Source organism: Cherax quadricarinatus, chromosome 39, assembly GCF_038502225.1.
Source record: "Cherax quadricarinatus isolate ZL_2023a chromosome 39, ASM3850222v1, whole genome shotgun sequence".
NCBI classification, from domain to species: domain Eukaryota; kingdom Metazoa; phylum Arthropoda; class Malacostraca; order Decapoda; family Parastacidae; genus Cherax; species Cherax quadricarinatus.
The window spans coordinates 7388013-7410949 of record NC_091330.1 but is presented as its reverse complement, the minus strand read 5'-3'; the positions used below and the strand labels follow the sequence as shown (position 1 = coordinate 7410949).

At 38.2% G+C, this 22937-nt stretch overlaps 1 protein-coding gene across 2 annotated transcripts; it reads right to left on the bottom strand.

The window, feature by feature from the left end:
- Positions 1-4924: 4924 nt before the first annotated feature.
- Positions 4925-20150, bottom strand: mdlc (RING finger protein mdlc). 2 transcript variants are annotated; one of them, XM_053787507.2, is made up of 5 exons: positions 20018-20150; positions 18469-18607; positions 14659-14794; positions 13285-13501; positions 4925-5405 (listed from the first exon to the last, which is right to left on the bottom strand). In XM_053787507.2, exons 1-5 carry the CDS (start codon positions 20106-20108, stop codon positions 5065-5067), a joined length of 924 nt encoding a protein of 307 aa, XP_053643482.2. In that variant the 5' UTR covers positions 20109-20150; the 3' UTR covers positions 4925-5064. The 2 variants fall into 2 exon arrangements, with proteins under 2 accessions (XP_053643482.2, XP_053643483.2); XM_053787508.2 differs by having other exon boundaries at positions 19956-20129.
- Between the last annotated feature and the right edge of the window lie 2787 nt (positions 20151-22937).

Genomic DNA, 22937 nt, shown 5'->3' with positions numbered 1-22937 from the left:
GAGTAAATTTGCCAAGATAGCAGTATCTGCCTATCTTCAAGTTGTTCATTATCCTGTTCTTTTAGCTGCCTCTCTACTAACCAGGATATGAGGTTCTGCACTACTTCTGCAGATGCCTCTTTGAAATCACCTTCCAGCAGTTCACTTGTCTTCTTTATGCTTATTTTATTATCACACTGGCCGATTCCCACCAAGGCAGGGTGGCCCGAAAAAGAAAAACTTTCACCATCATTCACTCCATCACTGTCTTGCCAGAAGGGTGCTTTACACTACAGTTTTTAAACTGCAACATTAACACCCCTCCTTCAGAGTGCAGGCACTGTACTTCCCATCTCCAGGACTCAAGTCCGGCCTGCCGGTTTCCCTGAATCCCTTCATAAATGTTACTTTGCTCACACTCCAACAGCACGTCAAGTATTAAAAACCATTTGTCTCCATTCACTCCTATCAAACACGCTCATGCATGCCTGCTGGAAGTCCAAGCCCCTCGCACACAAAACCTCCTTTACCCCCTCCCTCCAACCTTTCCTAGGCCGACCCCTACCCCGCCTTCCTTCCACTACAGACTGATACACTCTTGAAGTCATTCTGTTTCGCTCCATTCTCTCTACATGTCCGAACCACCTCAACAACCCTTCCTCAGCCCTCTGGACAACAGTTTTGGTAATCCCGCACCTCCTCCTAACTTCCAAACTACGAATTCTCTGCATTATATTCACACCACACATTGCCCTCAGACATGACATCTCCACTGCCTCCAGCCTTCTCCTCGCTGCAACATTCATCACCCACGCTTCACACCCATATAAGAGCGTTGGTAAAACTATACTCTCATACATTCCCCTCTTTGCCTCTAAGGACAAAGTTCTTTGTCTCCACAGACTCCTAAGTGCACCACTCACTCTTTTTCCCTCATCAATTCTATGATTCACCTCATCTTTCATAGACCCATCCGCTGACACGTCCACTCCCAAATATCTGAATACGTTCACCTCCTCCATACTCTCTCCCTCCAATCTGATATTCAATCTTTCATCACCTAATCTTTTTGTTATCCTCATAACCTTACTCTTTCCTGTATTCACCTTTAATTTTCTTCTTTTGCACACCCTACCAAATTCATCCACCAATCTCTGCAACTTCTCTTCAGAATCTCCCAAGAGCACAGTGTCATCAGCAAAGAGCAGCTGTGACAACTCCCACTTTGTGTGTGATTCTTTATCTTTTAACTCCACGCCTCTTGCCAAGACCCTCGCATTTACTTCTCTTACAACCCCATCTATAAATATATTAAACAACCACGGTGACATCACACATCCTTGTCTAAGGCCTACTTTTACTGGGAAAAAATTTCCCTCTTTCCTACATACTCTAACTTGAGCCTCACTATCCTCGTAAAAACTCTTCACTGCTTTCAGTAACCTACCTCCTACACCATACACTTGCAACATCTGCCACATTGCCCCCCTATCCACCCTGTCATACGCCTTTTCCAAATCCATAAATGCCACAAAGACCTCTTTAGCCTTATCTAAATACTGTTCACTTATATGTTTCACTGTAAACACCTGGTCCACACACCCCCTACCTTTCCTAAAGCCTCCTTGTTCATCTGCTATCCTATTCTCCGTCTTACTCTTAATTCTTTCAATTATAACTCTACCATACACTTTACCAGGTACACTCAACAGACTTATCCCCCTATAATTTTTGCACTCTCTTTTATCCCCTTTGCCTTTATACAAAGGAACTATGCATGCTCTCTGCCAATCCCTAGGTACCTTACCCTCTTCCATACATTTATTAAATAATTGCACCAACCACTCCAAAACTATATCCCCACCTGCTTTTAACATTTCTATCTTTATCCCATCAATCCCGGCTGCCTTACCCCCTTTCATTTTACCTACTGCCTCACGAACTTCCCCCACACTCACAACTGGCTCTTCCTCACTCCTACAAGATGTTATTCCTCCTTGCCCTATACACGAAATCACAGCTTCCCTATCTTCATCAACATTTAACAATTCCTCAAAATATTCCCTCCATCTTCCCAATACCCCTAACTCTCCATTTAATAACTCTCCTCTCCTATTTTTAACTGACAAATCCATTTGTTCTCTAGGCTTTCTTAATGCATAGCTTGAAAATCTTTGTATATCCCAGTACTTAACAGCCACAATATCCTTGAAATGACTACTTACTGAAGGAATACCAAAGAAATTATTCACCAGAGACAGCCATAGTTGACTCCCAGCCTTCATTTATGGTCGATTAAGGCAAGTATTTCTATGCCACTATTTTGTACATTAGTGTACTTGCAAAGTTTGACTCCAGAAATCTGGGACTCAGGTCTCAGATCTGTCACCCTTTGTTTTCAGTCGTTTTACATTACCTTTCTGTGGTGGCACTTAAATGTCTCTATAACTTCTTGCTCTAATGGTTTTATTATAGGTGTCTCGTTAGTTAAAAACAACCCTGACATATGGGTCCACTAAACAACAACTGAGAGGGAAAAACTCATGGCACTTGATATCAAAAATCTGCATCTTGATTGATCCTTTCCCAGCTTTATGGTATTTAATACCAATACTTTGCCAACACTCATATATTGGTGTGAAGCATAGGTTGTAAATGCTGCAGTGAGAAGGCAGCTGGAGGCAGTGGAGATGTCATGTCTGAGGGCAATGTGTGGTGTGAATATAATGCAGAGAATCTGTAGTTTGGAGATTAGGAGGTGGTGCAGGATTACCAATACTATTATCCAGAGGGCTGAGGAGGGGCTATTGAGATGGTTTGGACATTTATAGATAATGGAACGAAATAGAACGACTTCAAGAGGGCATAAATCTGTAGTGGAGGGAAGGCAGGGTAGGGGTCAGCCTAGGAAAGGTTGGAGGGAGGGGGTAAAGGAGGTTTTGTGTGTGAGGGGTTTGGACTTTCAGCAAGTGTGCATGAGCATGTTAGATAGGAGCAAATGGAGACAAATGGTTTTTAGGACTTGACATATTGTTGGAGTGTAAGTAAGGTAACATTTATGAAAGGACTCAGGGAAACCGGCAGGCCGGACTTGACTCCTGGAGATGGGAAGTACAGTGCCGGCACTCTGAAGGAGGGATGTTGTTGCAGTTTTATAACTGTAGTGTAAGCATGCCTCTGGCAAGACAGTGATAGAGTGAATGATGATGATAGTTTTTCTTTTTTGGGCCACCCTGCCTTGGTGGGAAATGGCTGATGTGTTAATAAAAAAAAAAATGGCCATTGGTATCCATGTAGCATGCTCATAAATTTTTCATAAGAAGAAATCAAGAAATGTTTATTTTTCCCTATTTTGGCAATGTGTTAATTGTATAAGGAGTATGATTGAATTTTTTATATTTTATATTGTTTTGGAACCAAATTCATTTAGCTTTTGCATACAAGCACATGGTATTACATGTGCAGTGCACTCATATTTTTTGGAAAACATTTTTCAGGAAATGTTATTCATATTATTATCATTATCAAAAAGAAGTGCTAAACCTACAAGGGTCATACAGCACCACCAGGCAGAGAAGGATGCAGGGATAATGGGTAGCACAAGGGTATCATTCATAAAGTTTCAATGTATCATTATATTCAACATTTATATGGGTTTGCTTTACGAGAGAGGAACTGGGATAGTATCAACTGTATCACATAAATTGAGAAACACCTTGCATCTGAAGTAGCAATGATTTCTAAATTTTGATCTAAACCAATTAAAACAGAAGATGATATGCTTAATTTTGACTAAAGCATTGAATGTTTGGATGTGTGCATGTGAAGTATTGTGAAACTGCAGTTGTATAATTATCATATTTCATGAAAGCATTCAGGAAAACTGCTTAGCTGGAGGTAGGAAGTAAAGTGCCTGCACTCTGAAGTGTTACACCTGTAGGCACAGTCATGCAGCATCTTACAGATTAACATGTATGTTTCATCCTGGGTCCAGATTAGAGGTTACTAGGCCACTTAAGTACAGGTACTGCAAATGGCAACATTTGAATTATGCTTGTATTGTATTGCTAATATACCAAATTTGTTATACTTTCTTGCCTGGAGGTTGATTATTTAATAAAATGACATATGTCGCAGTCAAATGGTTATCTGAAGTGCGATGTCAGCATACTTCTGGCAAGGCAGAGATTTAATGAATGATAGCGAATGTGTTTCTTTCTTTGAGTCACCCTGCCTTGGCAGGAGATTGTCAAGACAGGGCGACTCAAAGGAAAAAATAAACTTTAATACTATTTCTACCATTCAACTACTGTATATCAAGGCTAAATATTAAATTATCATAACATCAAAGCTTTTCTATTAATTAGAAAAAATTAAATTACATTACCTGACAAAGCAACAAAATTTTGCTGAAAATATAAAAAGCTGAGTCTACTGCAATAAAGAAAGTTAATTTAAATTACTGAGATACTGTGCCATATTATAAATAAAATAAAACTACTGATTCATATCCTTACTGGATATCAGAGAACCTCTATTTTGGCATGATATTACATGCTCATCATCACTTAGTTGAATTTTATCTACATGAAACTTAACTGATGCATTTCTTTTCCCATCTTTTAACATACATTTATCATTGCTATATCTCATGATAATAAACACAATATTAAAATGGCATCAAATGTCAATGAACACTTTAGTTGTACTTTCTTGGCATATGTAAACAAGTAAATGATAAAAATACTAAGTTATGTCAGGGCATCTTAGTTATGACCTGGACTTTTCAACGTGACAAACAACTAATAAAAAAAAAAAAAAAAAAAAAAAAAAATTAAACCCTAAATTTTTTCTTCTCTTAATCATTGCAGATTTCAAAAGAAGTAAATGAGAATTCTTACTTAAATAAAAAAAAAGGATCATACAACACTGTATATTATTAGTATGATAATAATCATAACTAAGTGCTAAACCCACAAGGGTCATACAATGCTGCACAACACTGTATAATAAAATAAACATTAGACCTACTTCAGAAATTCTACAATCATATTTTACATCAATTAATAAGATTTTAAACAAAATTTAATCACTGTCACACACTTTTTCATTTTGCAATCTAGCTATAAGCTCAGTAGCAGGGTTAAACATTCCACCTGTATTTTCACTACATACATAGCAACGTTTTGTTGTTTTGAAGTGGTCAAGGGCACATTTTTCACAAAAATAATGTTTGCATTTAGTAACAACTGGATCTGAGAACGACTGTCTGCAGATGAAACACTTGAACGGGAGATGTTCATCATCACTTGGGATCTCCCAGTTTTCATCAGAATCACAGTTTCCTCCTCTTTGCTTGCTGGATTCTAGCTCGAGCTGCCATCCTAACTTGTAATCTGTCCGGTCATGTAAGAACTTGCAGCTATCTGAAAAATAAGAAGTAATATTAAGTCTCTCAAACTATACTTTAGCTACTATTATTTACTATAACTTTTCTAATCTGTGCCTATATTTGTTCTGTGATTGGTTAAAATAAATTTTTTTATCAAGCATTCAGAGTAAAAAAAAAAAAAAAAAGTGACCATTTTGTACATTACAGTGGACCCCCGACATTCGATGGCATCGACATTCGATAAATCCAACATTCGATGCATTTTAATGCAAAAATTTCGCCTCGACATTTGATTGAAAATCCGCTATTCGATACGATTCGTACGAGATGTGTCCACGTGTGGCCTGAACTGCCCCGTGTGTGCCAGTGTTTACAAGCCAGTCAGTGTGCGCGTATCTAAGGACACATTCGGTACATTCCATATTATCCATATTATCACTGTTTTTGGTGCTCGTTTCTGCAAAATAAGTAACCATGGGCCCCAAGAAAGATTCTAGTGCCAACCCTTCGAGAAAAAAGGTGCTAATGACTATTGAAATGAAGAAAGAGATAATTGCAAAGTACGAAAGTGGAGTGCGTGTGTTGGAGCTGGAACGGGAGGTACAGGCCTCTATGGACAGATATGTTGTGCGACAGAAGTCCAGTGACTCTCAAGCTGGTCCTAGTGGCATTAAAAGAAGAAGGGAAGTAACCCTGGAAAAAGACTTGATACCCCAAGTCCTAATGGAAGGGGATTCCCCTTCTAAACACTAACACCATCCACAATCTCCCCTCCTTCCATCCCATCAATCATCACCAGATCTTCATTAAAGGTAAGTGTCAATTATTCTATTGTTATTAATCTATTCTTATTGTTGTTATTGTAACTATTCTATTGCATTAAACTTAATATTTCATGTGGTAAAATTTTTTTTTTCATACTTTTGGGTGTCTTGCACGGATTAATTTGATTTCCATTATTTCTTATGGGGAAAATTAATTCGACTTTTGATATTTTCGACATTCGATGAGCTCTCAGGAACGGATTAATATCAAATGTCAGAGGTCCACTGTAGTAGGATGATTCATGTCTGAGGTCATTTAAAAAAATGGAGCAAGATAGGTTAACCAAAAGGGTGTATAAATCTGAGATGAAAGGAAAGGTAGGACACATATATACTAAAATATATTTAACAATTGGTAACATGATAGGCCTCCAGTGATGTAAACCAAATTTTCCAGTGGGTTACAGGAAACATGACTAAGAAAATCTCCAGCTCTTCTGTTATAGAAACAATTAAGAAATTAAAACTGAAGCAGAATACATACCACAAACCAGAAGGGAAAATATAAAATGTGAAAATAATTTTTTTTTTTTTTCAACAAGTCGGCCGTCTCCCACCGAGGCAGGGTGACCCAAAAAAGAAAGAAAATCCCCAAAAAGAAAATACTTTCATCATCATTCAACACTTTCACCACACTCACACATTATCACTGCTTTTGCAGAGGTGCTCAGAATACAACAGTTTAGAAGCATATACGTATAAAGATACACAACATATCCCTCCAAACTGCCAATATCCCAAACCCCTCCTTTAAAGTGCAGGCATTGTACTTCCCATTTCCAGGACTCAAGTCCGACTATATGAAAATAACCGGTTTCCCTGAATTTTTTTTTTTTTTTTTTTTTTCAACAAGTCGGTCGTCTCCCACCGAGGCAGGGTGACCCAAAAAAGAAAGAAAATCCCCAAAAAGAAAATACTTTCATCATCATTCAACACTTTCACCACACTCACACATTATCACTGCTTTTGCAGAGGTGCTCAGAATATAACAGTTTAGAAGCATATACGTATAGAGATACACAACATATCCCTCCAAACTGCCAATATCCCAAACCCCTCCTTTAAAGTGCAGGCATTGTACTTCCCATTTCCAGGACTCAAGTCCGACTATATGAAAATAACCGGTTTCCCTGAATCCCTTCACTAAATATTACCCTGCTCACACTCCAACAGATCGTCAGGTTCCAAGTATCATTCGTCTCCATTCACTCCTATCTAACACGCTCATGCACGCTTGCTGGAAGTCCAAGCCCCTCACCCACAAAACCTCCTTTAGCCCCTCTTTCCAACCCTTTCGAGGACGACCCCTACCCCTCTTTCCTTCCCCTATAGATTTATATGCTTTCCATGTCATTCTACTTTGATCCATTCTCTCTAAATGACCAAACCACCTCAACAACCCCTCTTCTGCCCTCTGACTAATGCTTTTATTAACTCCACACCTTCTCCTAATTTCCACACTCCGAATTTTCTGCATAATATTTACACCACACATTGCCCTTAGACAGGACATCTCCACTGCCTCCAACCGTCTCCTCGCTGCTGCATTTACCACCCAAGCTTCACATCCATATAAGAGTGTTGGTACTACTATACTTTCATACATTCCCTTCTTTGCCTCCATAGATAACGTTTTTTGACTCCACATATACCTCAACGCACCACTCACCTTTTTTCCCTCATCAATTCTATGATTAACCTCATCCTTCATAAATCCATCCGCCGACACGTCAACTCCCAAGTATCTGAAAACATTCACTTCTTCCATACTCCTCCTCCCCAATTTGATATCCAATTTTTCTTTATCTAAATCATTTGATACCCTCATCACCTTACTCTTTTCTATGTTCACTTTCAACTTTCTACCTTTACACACATTCTCAAACTCATCCACTAACCTTTGCAATTTTTCTTTAGAATCTCCCATAAGCACAGTATCATCAGCAAAAAGTAACTGTGTCAATTCCCATTTTGAATTTGATTCCCCATAATTTAATCCCACCCCTCTCCCGAACACCCTAGCATTTACTTCTTTTACAACCCCATCTATAAATATATTAAACAACCATGGTGACATTACACATCCCTGTCTAAGACCTACTTTTACCGGGAAGTATTCTCCCTCTTTTCTACACACCCTAACCTGAGCCTCACTATCCTCATAAAAGCTCTTTACAGCATTTAGTAACTTACCACCTATTCCATATACTTGCAACATCTGCCACATTGCTCCTCTATCCACTCTATCATATGCCTTTTCTAAATCCATAAATGCAATAAAAACTTCCCTACCTTTATCTAAATACTGTTCACATATATGCTTCAATGTAAACACTTGATCTACACATCCCCTACCCACTCTAAAACCTCCTTGTTCGTCCGCAATTCTACATTCTGTCTTACCTCTAATTCTTTCAATTATAACCCTACCGTATACTTTTCCTGGTATACTCAGTAAACTTATTCCTCTATAATTTTTACAATCTCTTTTGTCCCCTTTCCCTTTATATAAAGGGACTATACATGCTCTCCGCCAATCCCTAGGTACCTTCCCCTCTTTCATACATTTATTAAACAAAAGTACCAACCACTCCAACACTATATCCCCCCCTGCTTTTAACATTTCTGTCATGATCCCATCAGTTCCAGCTGCTTTACCCCCTTTCATTCTACGTAATGCCTCACGTACCTCCACCACACTTACAGTCTGCTCTTCTTCACTCCTAAAAGATGGTATACCTCCCTGGCCAGTGCATGAAATTACCGCCTCCCTTTCTTCCTTAACATTTAAAAGTTCCTCAAAATATTCTCGCCATCTACCTAATACCTCCCTCTCCCCATCTACTAACTCCCCTACTCTGTTTTTAACTGACAAATCCATACTTTCCCTAGGCTTTCTTAACTTGTTTAACTCACTCCAAAATTTTTTCTTATTTTCATTAAAATTTCTTGACAGTGCCTCTCCCACTCTTTCATCTGCTCTCCTTTTGCACTCTCTCACCACTCTCTTCACCTTTCTTTTACTCTCCATATACTCTGCTCTTCTTATAACACTTCTGCTTTGTAAAAACCTCTCGTAAGCTACCTTTTTCTCTTTTATCACACCCTTTACTTCATCATTCCACCAATCACTCCTCTTTCCTCCTGCCCCCACCCTCCTATAACCACAAACTTCTGCCCCACATTCTAATACTGCATTTTTAAAACTATTCCAACCCTCTTCAACCCCCCCACTACTCATCTTGAATCCCTGAATCCCTTCACTAAATATTACCCTGCTCACACTCCAAGAGATCGTCAGGTCCCAAGTATCATTCGTCTCCATTCACTCCTATCTAACACGCTCATGCACGCTTGCTGGAAGTCCAAGCCCCTCGCCCACAAAACCTCCTTTACCCCTTCTTTCCAACCCTTTCGAGGACGACCCCTACCCCTCCTTCCTTCCCCTATAGATTTATATGCTTTCCATGTCATTCTACTTTGATCCATTCTCTCTAAATGACCAAACCACCTCAACAACCCCTCTTCTGCCCTCTGACTAATGCTTTTATTAACTCCACACCTTCTCCTAATTTCCACACTCCGAATTTTCTGCATAATATTTACACCACACATTGCCCTTAGACAGGACATCTCCACTGCCTCCAACCGTCTCCTCGCTGCTGCATTTACCACCCAAGCTTCACATCCATATAAGAGTGTTGGTACTACTATACTTTCATACATTCCCTTCTTTGCCTCCATAGATAACGTTTTTTGACTCCACATATACCTCAACGCACCACTCACCTTTTTTCCCTCATCAATTCTATGATTAACCTCATCCTTCATAAATCCGTCCGCCGACACGTCAACTCCCAAGTATCTGAAAACATTCACTTCTTCCATACTCCTCCTCCCCAATTTGATATCCAATTTTTCTTTATCTAAATCATTTGATACCCTCATCACCTTACTCTTTTCTATATTCACTTTCAACTTTCTACCTTTACACACATTCTCAAACTCATCCACTAACCTTTGCAATTTTTCTTTAGAATCTCCCAAAAGCACAATATCATCAGCAAAAAGTAACTGTGTCAATTCCCATTTTGAATTTGATTCCCCATAATTTAATCCCACCCCTCTCCTGAACACCCTAGCATTTACTTCTTTTACAACCCCATCTATAAATATATTAAACAACCATGGTGACATTACACATCCCTGTCTAAGACCTACTTTTACTGGGAAGTATTCTCCCTCTCTTCTACACACCCTAACCTGAGCCTCACTATCCTCATAAAAGCTCTTTACAGCATTTAGTAACTTACCACCTATTCCATATACTTGCAACATCTGCCACATTGCTCCTCTATCCACTCTATCATATGCCTTTTCTAAATCCATAAATGCAATAAAAACTTCCCTACCTTTATCTAAATACTGTTCACATATATGCTTCAATGTAAACACTTGATCTACACATCCCCTACCCACTCTGAAGCCTCCCTGCCCATCCGCAATCCTACATTCTGTCTTACCTCTAATTCTTTCAATTATAACCCTACCGTATACTTTTCCTGGTATACTCAGTAAACTTATTCCTCTATAATTTTTACAATCTCTTTTGTCCCCTTTCCCTTTATATAAAGGGACTATACATGCTCTCCGCCAATCCCTAGGTACCTTCCCCTCTTTCATACATTTATTAAACAAAAGTACCAACCACTCCAACACTATATCCCCCCCTGCTTTTAACATTTCTGTCATGATCCCATCAGTTCCAGCTGCTTTACCCCCTTTCATTCTATGTAATGCCTCACGTACCTCCACCACACTTACATTCTGCTCTTCTTCACTTCTAAAAGATGGTATACCTCCCTGGCCAGTGCATGAAATTACCGCCTCCCTTTCTTCCTCAACATTTAAAAGTTCCTCAAAATATTCTCGCCATCTACCTAATACCTCCCTCTCCCCATCTACTAACTCCCCTACTCTGTTTTTAACTGACAAATCCATACTTTCCCTAGGCTTTCTTAACTTGTTTAACTCACTCCAAAATTTTTTCTTATTTTCATTAAAATTTCTTGACAGTGCCTCTCCCACTCTATCATCTGCTCTCCTTTTGCACTCTCTCACCACTCTCTTCACCTTTCTTTTACTCTCCATATACTCTGCTCTTCTTATAACTCTTCTGCTTTGTAAAGACTTCTCATAAGCTACCTTTTTCTCTTTTATCACACCCTTTACTTCATCATTCCACCAATCACTCCTCTTTCCTCCTGCCCCCACCCTCCTATAACCACAAACTTCTGCCCCACATTCTAATACTGCATTTTTAAAACTATTCCAACCCTCTTCAACCCCCCCACTACTCATCTTTGCCAACCCCCCACTACTCATCTTTGCACTAGCCCACCTTTCTGCCAATAGTCGCTTATATCTCGCCCGAACTTCCTCCTCCCTTAGTTTATACACTTTTACCTCCCTCTTACTTGTTGTTGCCACCTTCCTCTTTTCCCATCTACCTCTTACTCAAACTGTAGCTACAACTAAATAATGATCAGATATATCAGTTGCCCCTCTATAAACATGTACATCCTGGAGCCTACCCATCAACCTTTTATCCACCAATACATAATCTAACAAACTACTTTCATTACGTGCTACATCATACCTTGTATATTTATTTATCCTCTTTTTCATAAAATATGTATTACTTATTACCAAATTTCTTTCTACACATAGCTCATTTAAAGGCTCCCCATTTACATTTACCCCTGGCACCTCAAATTTACCTACTACTCCCTCCATAACATTTTTACCCACTTCAGCATTGAAATCCCCAACCACCATTACTCTCACACTTGATTCAAAACTCCCCACGCATTCACTCAACATTTCCCAGAATCTCTCTCTCTCCTCTACACTTCTCTCTTCTCCAGGTGCATACACGCTTACTATAACCCACTTTTCACATCCAATCTTTATTTTACTCCACATAATCCTTGAATTTATACATTTGTAGTCCCTCTTTTCCTGCCATAGCTTATCCTTCAACATTATTGCTACTCCTTCTTTAGCTCTAACTCTATTTGAAACCCCTGACCTAATCCCATTTATTCCTCTCCATTGAAACTCTCCCAGCCCCTTCAGCTTTGTTTCACTTAAAGCCAGGACATCCAGTTTCTTCTCATTCATAACATCCACAATCACCTCTTTCTTATCATTTGCACAACATCCACGCACATTCAGACTTCCCACTTTGACAATTTTCTTCTTATTCTTTTTAGTAATCTTTACAGGAAAAGGAGTTACTAGCCCATTGTTCCCGGCATTTTAGTTGACTTTTACAACATGCATGGCTTATGGAGGCAAGATTCTTATTCCACTTCCCCATGGATATAAAAGGAAAAGTAATAAGACCAAGAACTATTAAGATAAAATCAAAGAAAACTCAGATGAGTGTGTATAAATAAACGTGTACATGTATGTGTAGTGTGACCTAAGTGTAAGTAGAAGTAGCAAGACATGCCTGTAATCTTGCATATTTATGAGACAGACAAAAGACACCAGCAATCCTACCATCATGTAAAACAATTACAGACTTTCGTTTTACACTCACTTGGCAGGACGGTAGTACCTCCCTGGGTGGTTGCTGTCTACCAACCTACTACATATGTACTTGAAAATTTTTACACTTAGAGAAAACAACAGAATAACTATATAAATTATAACAAAGAATATATACTCTACTGGATTAAAAAAACTTTTGATATAAATAAAATCAAGTCAATGATGATGACTTTTTTTTTAACGCACTTATACTCTCTAGGATGGAATACTGCTGTACACTAGAAGCCACATCTATCATTAGAGCAAATCTCAAATCCCTAACAGAAATGCATCTTGATTAGGTTACTTATCCTTTTGTTAATCAACAGAAATTTCTCACTCTGCAATAAAATAGGCATGGTGAAAACTCTTTAGGGAATGTATAAATTTAAGAAATTTAAATATTTCTATTGAAAAGAGCCAAATAAATAGTGTAAGAATTAGTGTAACTGGAGAACAGATAAACTACTAGAATAAATATACAGCACATACCTCCAAAGCCACAGAAACCAGTCTCCTTAAAATCTTTGCAAAGATCTGGCTGGTAGTCCCATCTTACAGTTGCTCTCAGATGGTCAGGTGCTCGAATGGGGCCTTTGCGAACACCACCACTTGCAGCATTGCCCTGAGCTGTATCTTTCTTTTCATAAAACTGAGCATAGTTATTTAAGCCACGGTAGATTTTATCATCTGCTTGCCCTCTAGTTTCCTGTTGGGTAGGAAAGGCTATTATAATATTTTTTTTTCTAAAATGGCAAACAATAGATACACAGTAAAAAGAAAACCAGTTATGTATGTGGGCATTCCCAAAACATTTTTCAGCCCTTCCCCCATGTTCAGAGACACATTTAGGTTATTGCCACAACTAGGTCCATTTAGAAGTGTAGCCTGAGGCTCCATGGACTGGATATGTCTCAATTAAGCTTTATAAGATAATATAAAGATCTTGGCCTCAAAAACAATATACGTGTTGGTAAAGATAAGTACGAACAGAGTGTTAAGAGTGGAATTAAAAAAAATATATTTTAAACTAAAAAAAAACTGAATCAGCTGAAAAACAATTGTTTAAGTCTGTTGTTTGCTTTAGTACAAAGACATTCATGTTTATCATTATTAATCTTAAAATGACTTTGTATGTACTATATATACACTATGTGAAATACAGTACAGTATAGCAACCTAAGGGTACACATTCACACAGCATTCAATTGTGTGAATATTATTACATTGTTATTATTGTTCTTATAATTATTTTTATCATTATTATTATTTTTAACACACAACAGTTCATGTCACTCCAAACAGCAAATATCTCCACCCCTCCTTTAGAAAGCAGGCATTGTACTTCCCATCTTTAGGACCCCAGTTTGGCTAACTGGTTTTCCTGAATCCCTTCACAAAATGTTACCTTGCTTACACTAACACCTTGTCAGATCCCAAAAACAATTTTTCTCCACTCACTCATGCTCATACATGCCTGCTGGATGTCCAAGCTCCTTGCACACAAAACCTCCTTTACCCCCTACCTCCATCCTTTCCTAGGATGGCCCCCTTATCCTATCTTCCCTCCATTATAGATTTATACACCCTCCTAGTCATCCTATTTTGCTCCATCCTCTCTAAATAACCAAATTGTCTCAACTCCTCCATCTCAGCCCTCTGGATAATACTTTTATTAACTCTGTACTGCCTCCAATCCACATCATTATGCAGGCAATCGATCACATGCACAGTTATATTAAAAAAGTTTAAACTGATAAATCATATTTAAATATACTGTAATCATATTTAATAGTAGAGAATCAATATTTTTATATTTTTCCATTGTGTATTTCTCGGTGATACATGAAGTATTTTTTCTCTTACCTTATTGACTTGAAGTGTTCTTTCATAAATAGCTTGAGCATCCCTATCTTTTTCTGTTTCAAACTGCACTGTTGAAGTAGCCCCCATGTCTTTTGGTCCTTCTCGTTCACATGTGCGCTGAGACTTGTATGCAGCACTGGATACAATATATCAGCAGCTTGTAAAATTAGTCTATAAATACTAATACAAAAAAGTGACTAAAGCATTTTTTTTCTTCTACTGATAAATTCATTTTGGCCCTTATTCTAAAAAAATTCTAAACAGTGAGTATTTTTTGGAATGACAAGCAAATAAAGTTATTTACTTAAAAAGATACTTAACAGGAATCCACTTGTAAATCTAATTTTGAATTTTGCAGGTAGAGCTGCCTGTTTCTTATAAACCTCATATTTATCCTATGAATTGCTGTATATAAGAACATGCATTAACAAAAGGTCCAGGAACTAGGCAATAATAAATTTAAAAGAGTGCAGTTGGAATGATGCAGTTACCTTACTGTACACTGTAGTTATCTATAAAACATGCATAAATTATACATCAAGACCTTTTTTTCTAGATTTTCTAGACAAGTACCTCACTTTTATCATTAATAAGAGTCCCTGACATATACTGGTTCATAAATAGTCTATACAATAACTTTTTCCTCAACAAGAGCTCAGATTAATTTGAAATGTTAAAAAAAAAAATTACAATATTTGATTCATATTTGTATGGCATATATGTTGAGGTATTTAGCCAGTTGTCAAAAAATGTCAAATCTTACTTTAAATAATTTTTTCAAAATTGTTCTTATGGACAAACACATATACATGTACATGTATTCACATGCATTATTATGTTATGGGCATACAGTGGACCCCCGCATAACGATTACCTCCGAATGTGACCAATTATGTAAGTGTATTTATGTAAGTGCGTTTGTACGTGTATGTTTGGGGGTCTGAAATGGACTAATCTACTTCACAATATTTCTTATGGGAACAAATTCGGTCAGTACTGGCACCTGAACATACTTCTGGAGTGAAAAAATATCGTTAACCGGGGGTCCACTGTATTTAATTTTGCACGACAACTAATTTAGGCAACATTCCTATCCTTGCTACAAGTTATACGCAGTACAGTAGACCCCCAGCTTTCGTAATTAATCTGTTCCAGAAGGTTGCCCTAAATCCAAAATGGCCAAAAACTGAAGTAATATTTCCCATAAGAAATAATGTAAATCCAATTAATCCATTTCAGACACCCAAAAATATTAACAAAAAATAAATTTTATAGAGAAAAACTATAGTGTTGCAGCTCTTCAGTGGTTAGTACATTCATTACTTACCTTAAAATATTTATAATCTTAATGTAGGGCGAGAGGTGAGTAGTATTTATTTGTAAGAAGTCAGTGTAGGTAGCCGGTAGATGTAGGTACACATATGTAGTCCCTCTGGGCTACACCTATTGGCTACCTACACTGCAGAACACAGCCATATTATTACCATCAACAAACCACGCTCACTGAATTTAATCGTTTCTAACAACTACCTTTAGATGCCATCATAAACAAAAGGAGAAGTAATGAATAATTCATGCCAGATTCAGTTTTCTCTAATGCTCAACCAGAGAAAACGTAATGTTTACCCTCCACCTGACTCACCACTCGATAGCATATAAACATAGCATGTTTATATGCTATATTCTATGTAATGTGTTTCTTATATAATTTTGAAGAAAATATCATAGTTGGATTAATGAAAATGTCTATATTAACCTAAAATAAGACATTTAATGTGCCCAAGAGCGATTATTATTATGTTAAGACTCGGGGGACACTCTTAGTGAACGAGTAACAAAGGCATGTTTATATGCTATGTAATGTGTTTCTTCTATAATTTTGAAGAAATATCATAGATGGATTAATGAAAATGTCTAAATTAACCTAAAATAAGACATTTAATGTGCCCAAGAGTGAGTCATGAACGTATGAGCGGCCCAGGTGAATGTGACTCACAAAATCGTAATGACACGATTGCAAACAAACCATACCCCGGCTGGGATTGAACCCACGGTCATAGTCTCAAAAACTCCAGCCCGTCGCATTAGCCACTAGACCAGCTAGCCACAATAAGATTCGTCCAACTAGGTATATTTCTACACCATAGGAAGGTTAGCACAGGCACCACTGTGATCACAAATGCAAGTTTTTACAGACGAATCTCCAGCTAGCGTGGCCGTGACGAACTCTAGCTCAAGTCCCTTCACTGCCGGCCGGGGTATGGTTTGTTTGCAATCGTGTCATTACGATTTTGTGAGTCATGTTGATGGCAGTGAAGGGACTTGAGCTAGAGTTCGTCACGGCCACGCTAGCTGGAGATTCGTCTGTAAAAACTTGCATTTGTGGTCACAGTGGTGCCTGTGCTAACCTTCCTATGGTGTAGAAATATACCTAGTTGGACGAATCTTATGGTGGCTAGCTGGTCTAGTGGCTAACGCGACGGGCTGGAGTTTTGAGACTCTATGACCGCGGGTTCAATCCCAGCCGGGGTATGGTTTTTTTTCAGGTGAATGTGTCTGGTAACAACGATTTCCAAGTGGATGCATGAAATCCGGGGAGAAATTTTGCCCAAAAAAGTGCTCGACTTCCGAATTGGCCGATTTCCACACCAGCCGAAAACCAAGGGTCCACTATATATTTATAATATAATATTACCTAGCTATCTAAGATCAGATTAACTTTTAATTAGTATTGTATAATACTAGTGAAAGGCAGTAATCCTCCCTGTACTTGTGGGGCATATGGTCCAAGACCTACTGCAGATACCTGAGATCGTAAATAGTAACTAACCCTATATGTAAGTAATTTTTCATTTACATACATACCTATGAAGAAGTTTAATTGATAAATTACTCACAATAGTTGGGAATTATCGCTTTTTCAGTGATGGCTTCTCTTAGGCTTTAAAGAACTGCTACCATCACTAATTTTGTGCTTTGAGCCATTATTAAGCAAGATTAAGGGTTATTTTTGGGCCATGGTAAACCGCAGATAACTAAAACCATGGAAACTGAATCCACGGATATGGGGGTTCTGCTGTAGTGCAGGAAATAAATTTTACGATGCTCTGGTTGGTTTTTGTAGTTACAGCAAAAGTTAAATGCATGCTTGGTTTATTTAGTGAAATGATTATTGCTGAACAAAGTCCGTAAGTTGTGGCCAAATGTACAAGTACCACTGGCAACTATAACATCCATTAATCCGTGTGATTGTCTATATTCATGCTCTTACAGTGGGTTACAGACCTGCTAAAGTTTCAGTATTTCCATAACTTTCATGTTCATTATACAATACAGCCTCTCCTCACATAGCAGCGTACTCGTTTATCGATGCCTACAACTTACGATGGGCTCTCTGACCAGCATGCATACCTAAATAATGTATATTAGAGCTGATTTCCCCTATTCTGTTTATTACTATATACAGTACACTACTGTATAAACATTTAAAAATATACTTAAAAATGTTATAAATGGTGCAATGGTGACATTAAAGCAATATCAAAGATGGTTGACATAAACCCACTGCCATTATAGTATGCTCCTTGTTTAGCAGTGAATTCATTTAGTGATGCAGTATTAGGAACAGAACTCTGTCATGAAGTGAGAAGAGGCTGTATTTCTCTTTTGATAATACATGTATTTTTAATACCTATACTGCATGTACTGAAGTAGAGGCAAAGGCCAATGCTTAAGGAAAGAACTGGCACATGTAACAATGAAGATAAATTGTGTAAAACAGTATAACTATTTTATACTAATACAGTATACCTTATATCATCACTGTCATCACTTGAAGTGTTATCGTCTTCATGTACCCTGCCTCTATTCTTACTTCTCTGAACCAGAGGGTTTCTCATATCCACTTTTTTCTCCTTCTTGATTACTTTTGTATCATCTTCACTACTACCTGAAAAGTGCAATGGCAATTAAAAACAAATCAAAATATATACACATTACTGCTGTGCAGTTTTGTTACTATCTTCTGATTGTTAGGTACAATGTAACACTGGAATACTGTATATAAACAGAACTAATGATACCCTCTAAGTCATCAAATACTTCAGAATAAATACAGTATTAATATGAAAATAATTCATCAGTAGAGGAAAACAGAATTTCAATTTAGGGAGAAATACAGACAAGGTGAATAATAGTGAAGGGGGGCAGGGGAAGTAGTCGTGTTAAAGTTTTGTTACTATCTTCTGATTGTTAGGTACAATGTAACACTGGAATACTGTATATAAACAGAACTAATGATACCCTCTAAGTCATCAAATACTTCAGAATAAATACAGTATTAATATGAAAATAATTCATCAGCAGAGGAAAACAGAATTTCAATTTAGGGAGAAATACAGACAAGGTGAATAATAGTGAAGGGGGGCAGGGGAAGTAGTCATGTTAAGGCACCTCTGACAAGAAAAATTATCTATGGAGGCAAAAAAGGTAATGGATCACTGGAGTGCAATATCAACATTTTTACAGTACGTATAAGTATCAGGCATGGACGTTAAATGATGCAGTGAAGAGGAGGCTAAAGGCAGTAGAGATGTCCTGTTTGAGGGCAATGTGTGGTGTGAATGTACTAATACAGAGAATTCAGAACCTGGTTCTTAGACAACACTACGTAGATTACTCCTGTTCGTCCACTTTAATAAAAAAAAACTGAAAAAAAAAGATTACAAATCATTCAAAATGAGATGGCAAGATTCATCCTAGACTTGAGCCTAAAAGAACATATAGGCCAGGATGAACTACAAAAGTGGCAGAGGAAAGCAACTGAAACCAAACCACATACAACCTTACTAACAACCAGCGCCCAAAATATTTAGCATCGAGTTTTGCAAATGTTAAGAAACAAAACCAATACTGTACAAGGTAAAGTGAATAAAATTTATTAATACCTACAATAACCAGTCCTCAAACACCTACTTTAACTAGTCATCAAACACCTACAATATTATTATTATTATAATCAAGGGGGAAGCGCTAAACCCAGAGGATTATACAGCGCCTGGGGGGGGGGATGTGGAAGGCATTCAGGCTTAATTCGGGGAACTGGAGCACAGATCCAATTCCCTAAATCAAGAGCCCCTCACCAACATCAAGGAACCTTCCTTGAGGGGAACACCTACAATAACCAGTCCTCAAACACCTACTTTAACTAGTCATCAAACACCTACAATAACCAGTCCTCAAACACCTACTTTAACTAGTCATCAAACACCTACAATAACCAGTCCTCAAACACCTACAATAACCAGCATGATCTTTCAGGTAGTGTATTCTGCAGTAGTCCATATAATCTCCTGCTTACTATTATCACTTCTCGCTTTTCTCTTGCGGATTCCTCCCTCAGGTCTATTTGATCGTTTTTTAAAGATAAATTTTGTAGTAGTCTCTGCCATTGTTGTTGTTGGGGGGGGTTATTGTTGGGGTTGTTAAAGGCCACCAAAGTTTACGCCTCATTGAGCCCTGCCTCCCGGGAGCCTGGCTAATATATGTTGCTCATATATGGGAGGGAATTATAAAAAAAAAATCGTCAGAAAAAAATTAGGTCAGCTGGACCCTCCTATTGCCTAAATACCGGCAGAGCCAGATGCACACACACACATACACACACACGTACTCTATTTGAGTCGACAACTGGTTTTTCTATGACTAGGAAGAGCTGATGAATTAAAAGGACACAAGTGCAACTAATGTGACATTTATTGTGGCAACGTTTCGCTCTCCAGGAGCTTTATCAAGCCATTACAAACAATACATGGACACAGAGGGTATATAAAGGCTCAGAGTGAGGTGAATACTAGTGAGGTACCATTTCGATGTTCACTAGTGGTAGTAGTAGTAGTAGTAGTGGTAGTGACAAAAGTAATACAATATGGTAGAGCAATTAATTTGTACATGAGTAAAAGGATATAAAAGCTATTACTTGGGTAACATAAAAATAGGTTGGACAAATATAAACTGGAATGAGGCAGCTTGTTTCAGTGTTCACTCTCTGTGCTTTGTGTAGTATAACAGGAGAGACTATGTGATGGCAGGGTTTACTGTTTTCAGGAGGATTCTTGCTAAGACTTCGGAGATGGTGAAGCTGCCGTTGTTTTGTTTAATTGTATTCGAAACAGCGATCAGTGCTGATTCAAGGCACTTGCGTGTGCGGAAATTAGTTTCTTTTATCACTAATTGGGCGTCTCTGAATTTCATAAGATGATTGGTGGAATTTCGGTGTTGTACACAGGCGTTGTTTAAGTTGTCGTTCCTACATGCGTATATGTGTTCATTGAGGCGGGTGTCGAGGTTTCTTGCTGTTTCACCTACGTAGATCTTGTCACAGCCTCCACAGGGTATAGTGTAAACTCCTGCATTGACTGGTTCGTGGTGCTTGGGTTTTGTCCTGGTTAGATCCTTTATTGAAGTGGTAGAAGCGATGGCGACTCTGGTGTTAGCTTGTGAAAGTACTTTTGAGACGTTTAGTGCAACCTGGCTGTTGGGAAGAATTATAACTTTGTTGGGAGCGGTGTTGATGCGTGGAGAATTGATGATCTGAATTGATGATGGCTTGATAAAGCTCCTGGAGAGCGAAACGTTGCCACAATAAATGTCACATTAGTTGCACTTGTGTCCTTTTACTTTACATATTGTCGGTAATTCTACCAACTTTATTACAAGCTGATGAATTGTTCCCAGACCAATTGTCTAAATTATTATTATAATCAAAACGAAACGCTAAACCCACCAGGGTCATACAGAGCTGTCAAATGCCCAGAGAGCTTTATTTTGTGGTGCTGTCTGAGCGGCTAATTTATTGTGCCCCCTCCCCTTCCTCATGCTCATCCTGTGAGCGGTAATGCAAAAAAAAATAAAAATTGTTTAATAATATAGAGAGGTCACAATGGGTCTTTGTCAGACTCCACTGAGCATTGTTATATCACTAGAAAGAAATATTACTCATTTCCTGTTTTACAATTACTTCATAATACTAATGTACACTGTACAGTATGGAATACAAGCTAAAAATGATATCTTATTACCACGAAAAATTACTGGCCATAATTGGGTTGCAATTTCCTCTATAAGAGCCACTCATTCATCTAGATACAAAAATGTGGATACAACTTCAAGATTTCTGATATTTTATTAACAATGAGGTGTAAGTTTATTTAGGTTCAGGTACACAAGTTGTTACACAGATTCAGGGATGACAATAACCATACATAATAACATTTAAGGAGGCCCGGTGGCCTGGTGGCTAAAGCTCCCGCTTCACACACGGAGGGCCCGGGTTCGATTCCCGGCGGGTGGAAACATTTCGACACGTTTCCTTACACCTGTTGTCCTGTTCACCTAGCAGCAAATAGGTACCTGGGTGTTAGTCGACTGGTGTGGGTCGCATCCTGGGGAACAAGATTAAGGACCCCAATGGAAATAAGTTAGACAGTCCTCGATGACGCACTGACTTTCTTGGGTTATCCTGGGTGGCTAACCCTCCGGGGTTAAAAATCCGAACGAAATCTTATCTTATCTTATCTTATCATGCATATATTACCTAGGATGACCCAAATAAGTCAGACGAAGTGACTTATTTCCAATGAGGTCCTTGTAATATATTACTAATTAAAGTTTAGCTATAAGATACAGTAAAATCAGTCATGCTTATAACTTAAAAACTGAAACAGCTAAGTAATTTAAGTGCGTGAAAATCAAAAGTTATTTACATGACTTAATTAAAGAGAGAAAATCAACTTACATTATTATTATAATAAAGAGGGAAGCGCTAAACCCGGAGGATTATACAGCGCCTGGGGGGGGGGGATGTGGAAGGCATTCAGGCTTAATTCGGGGAACTGGAGCACAGATCCAATTCCCTAAATCAAGAGCCCCTCACCAACATCAAGGAACCTTCCTTGAGGGGAAATCAACTTACAATAATGTTAATTATACAGAAAATCGCTTTCCTCCCTTTCTATAGCTTCATTTATCAGGAACATTTTAGCTCACTTCTTGAACTGGCTCATGATAGGACTGACGTTCACATGTTCAGGCAATCCGTTCCACTTCTTTATTGCTGTATAATAAAAGGTATTTGAAGCCTGACCACCTACTGTAGGTACTACAAAATTGTGTTCACTTCTAGTACCACACTGGTTTTGCTTCTTAACCTTGATTAATTTTGCAGCAAGATATTCTGGGCACTGCTCGTGAGCAATTTTATGAACATAATTTAACTTCAG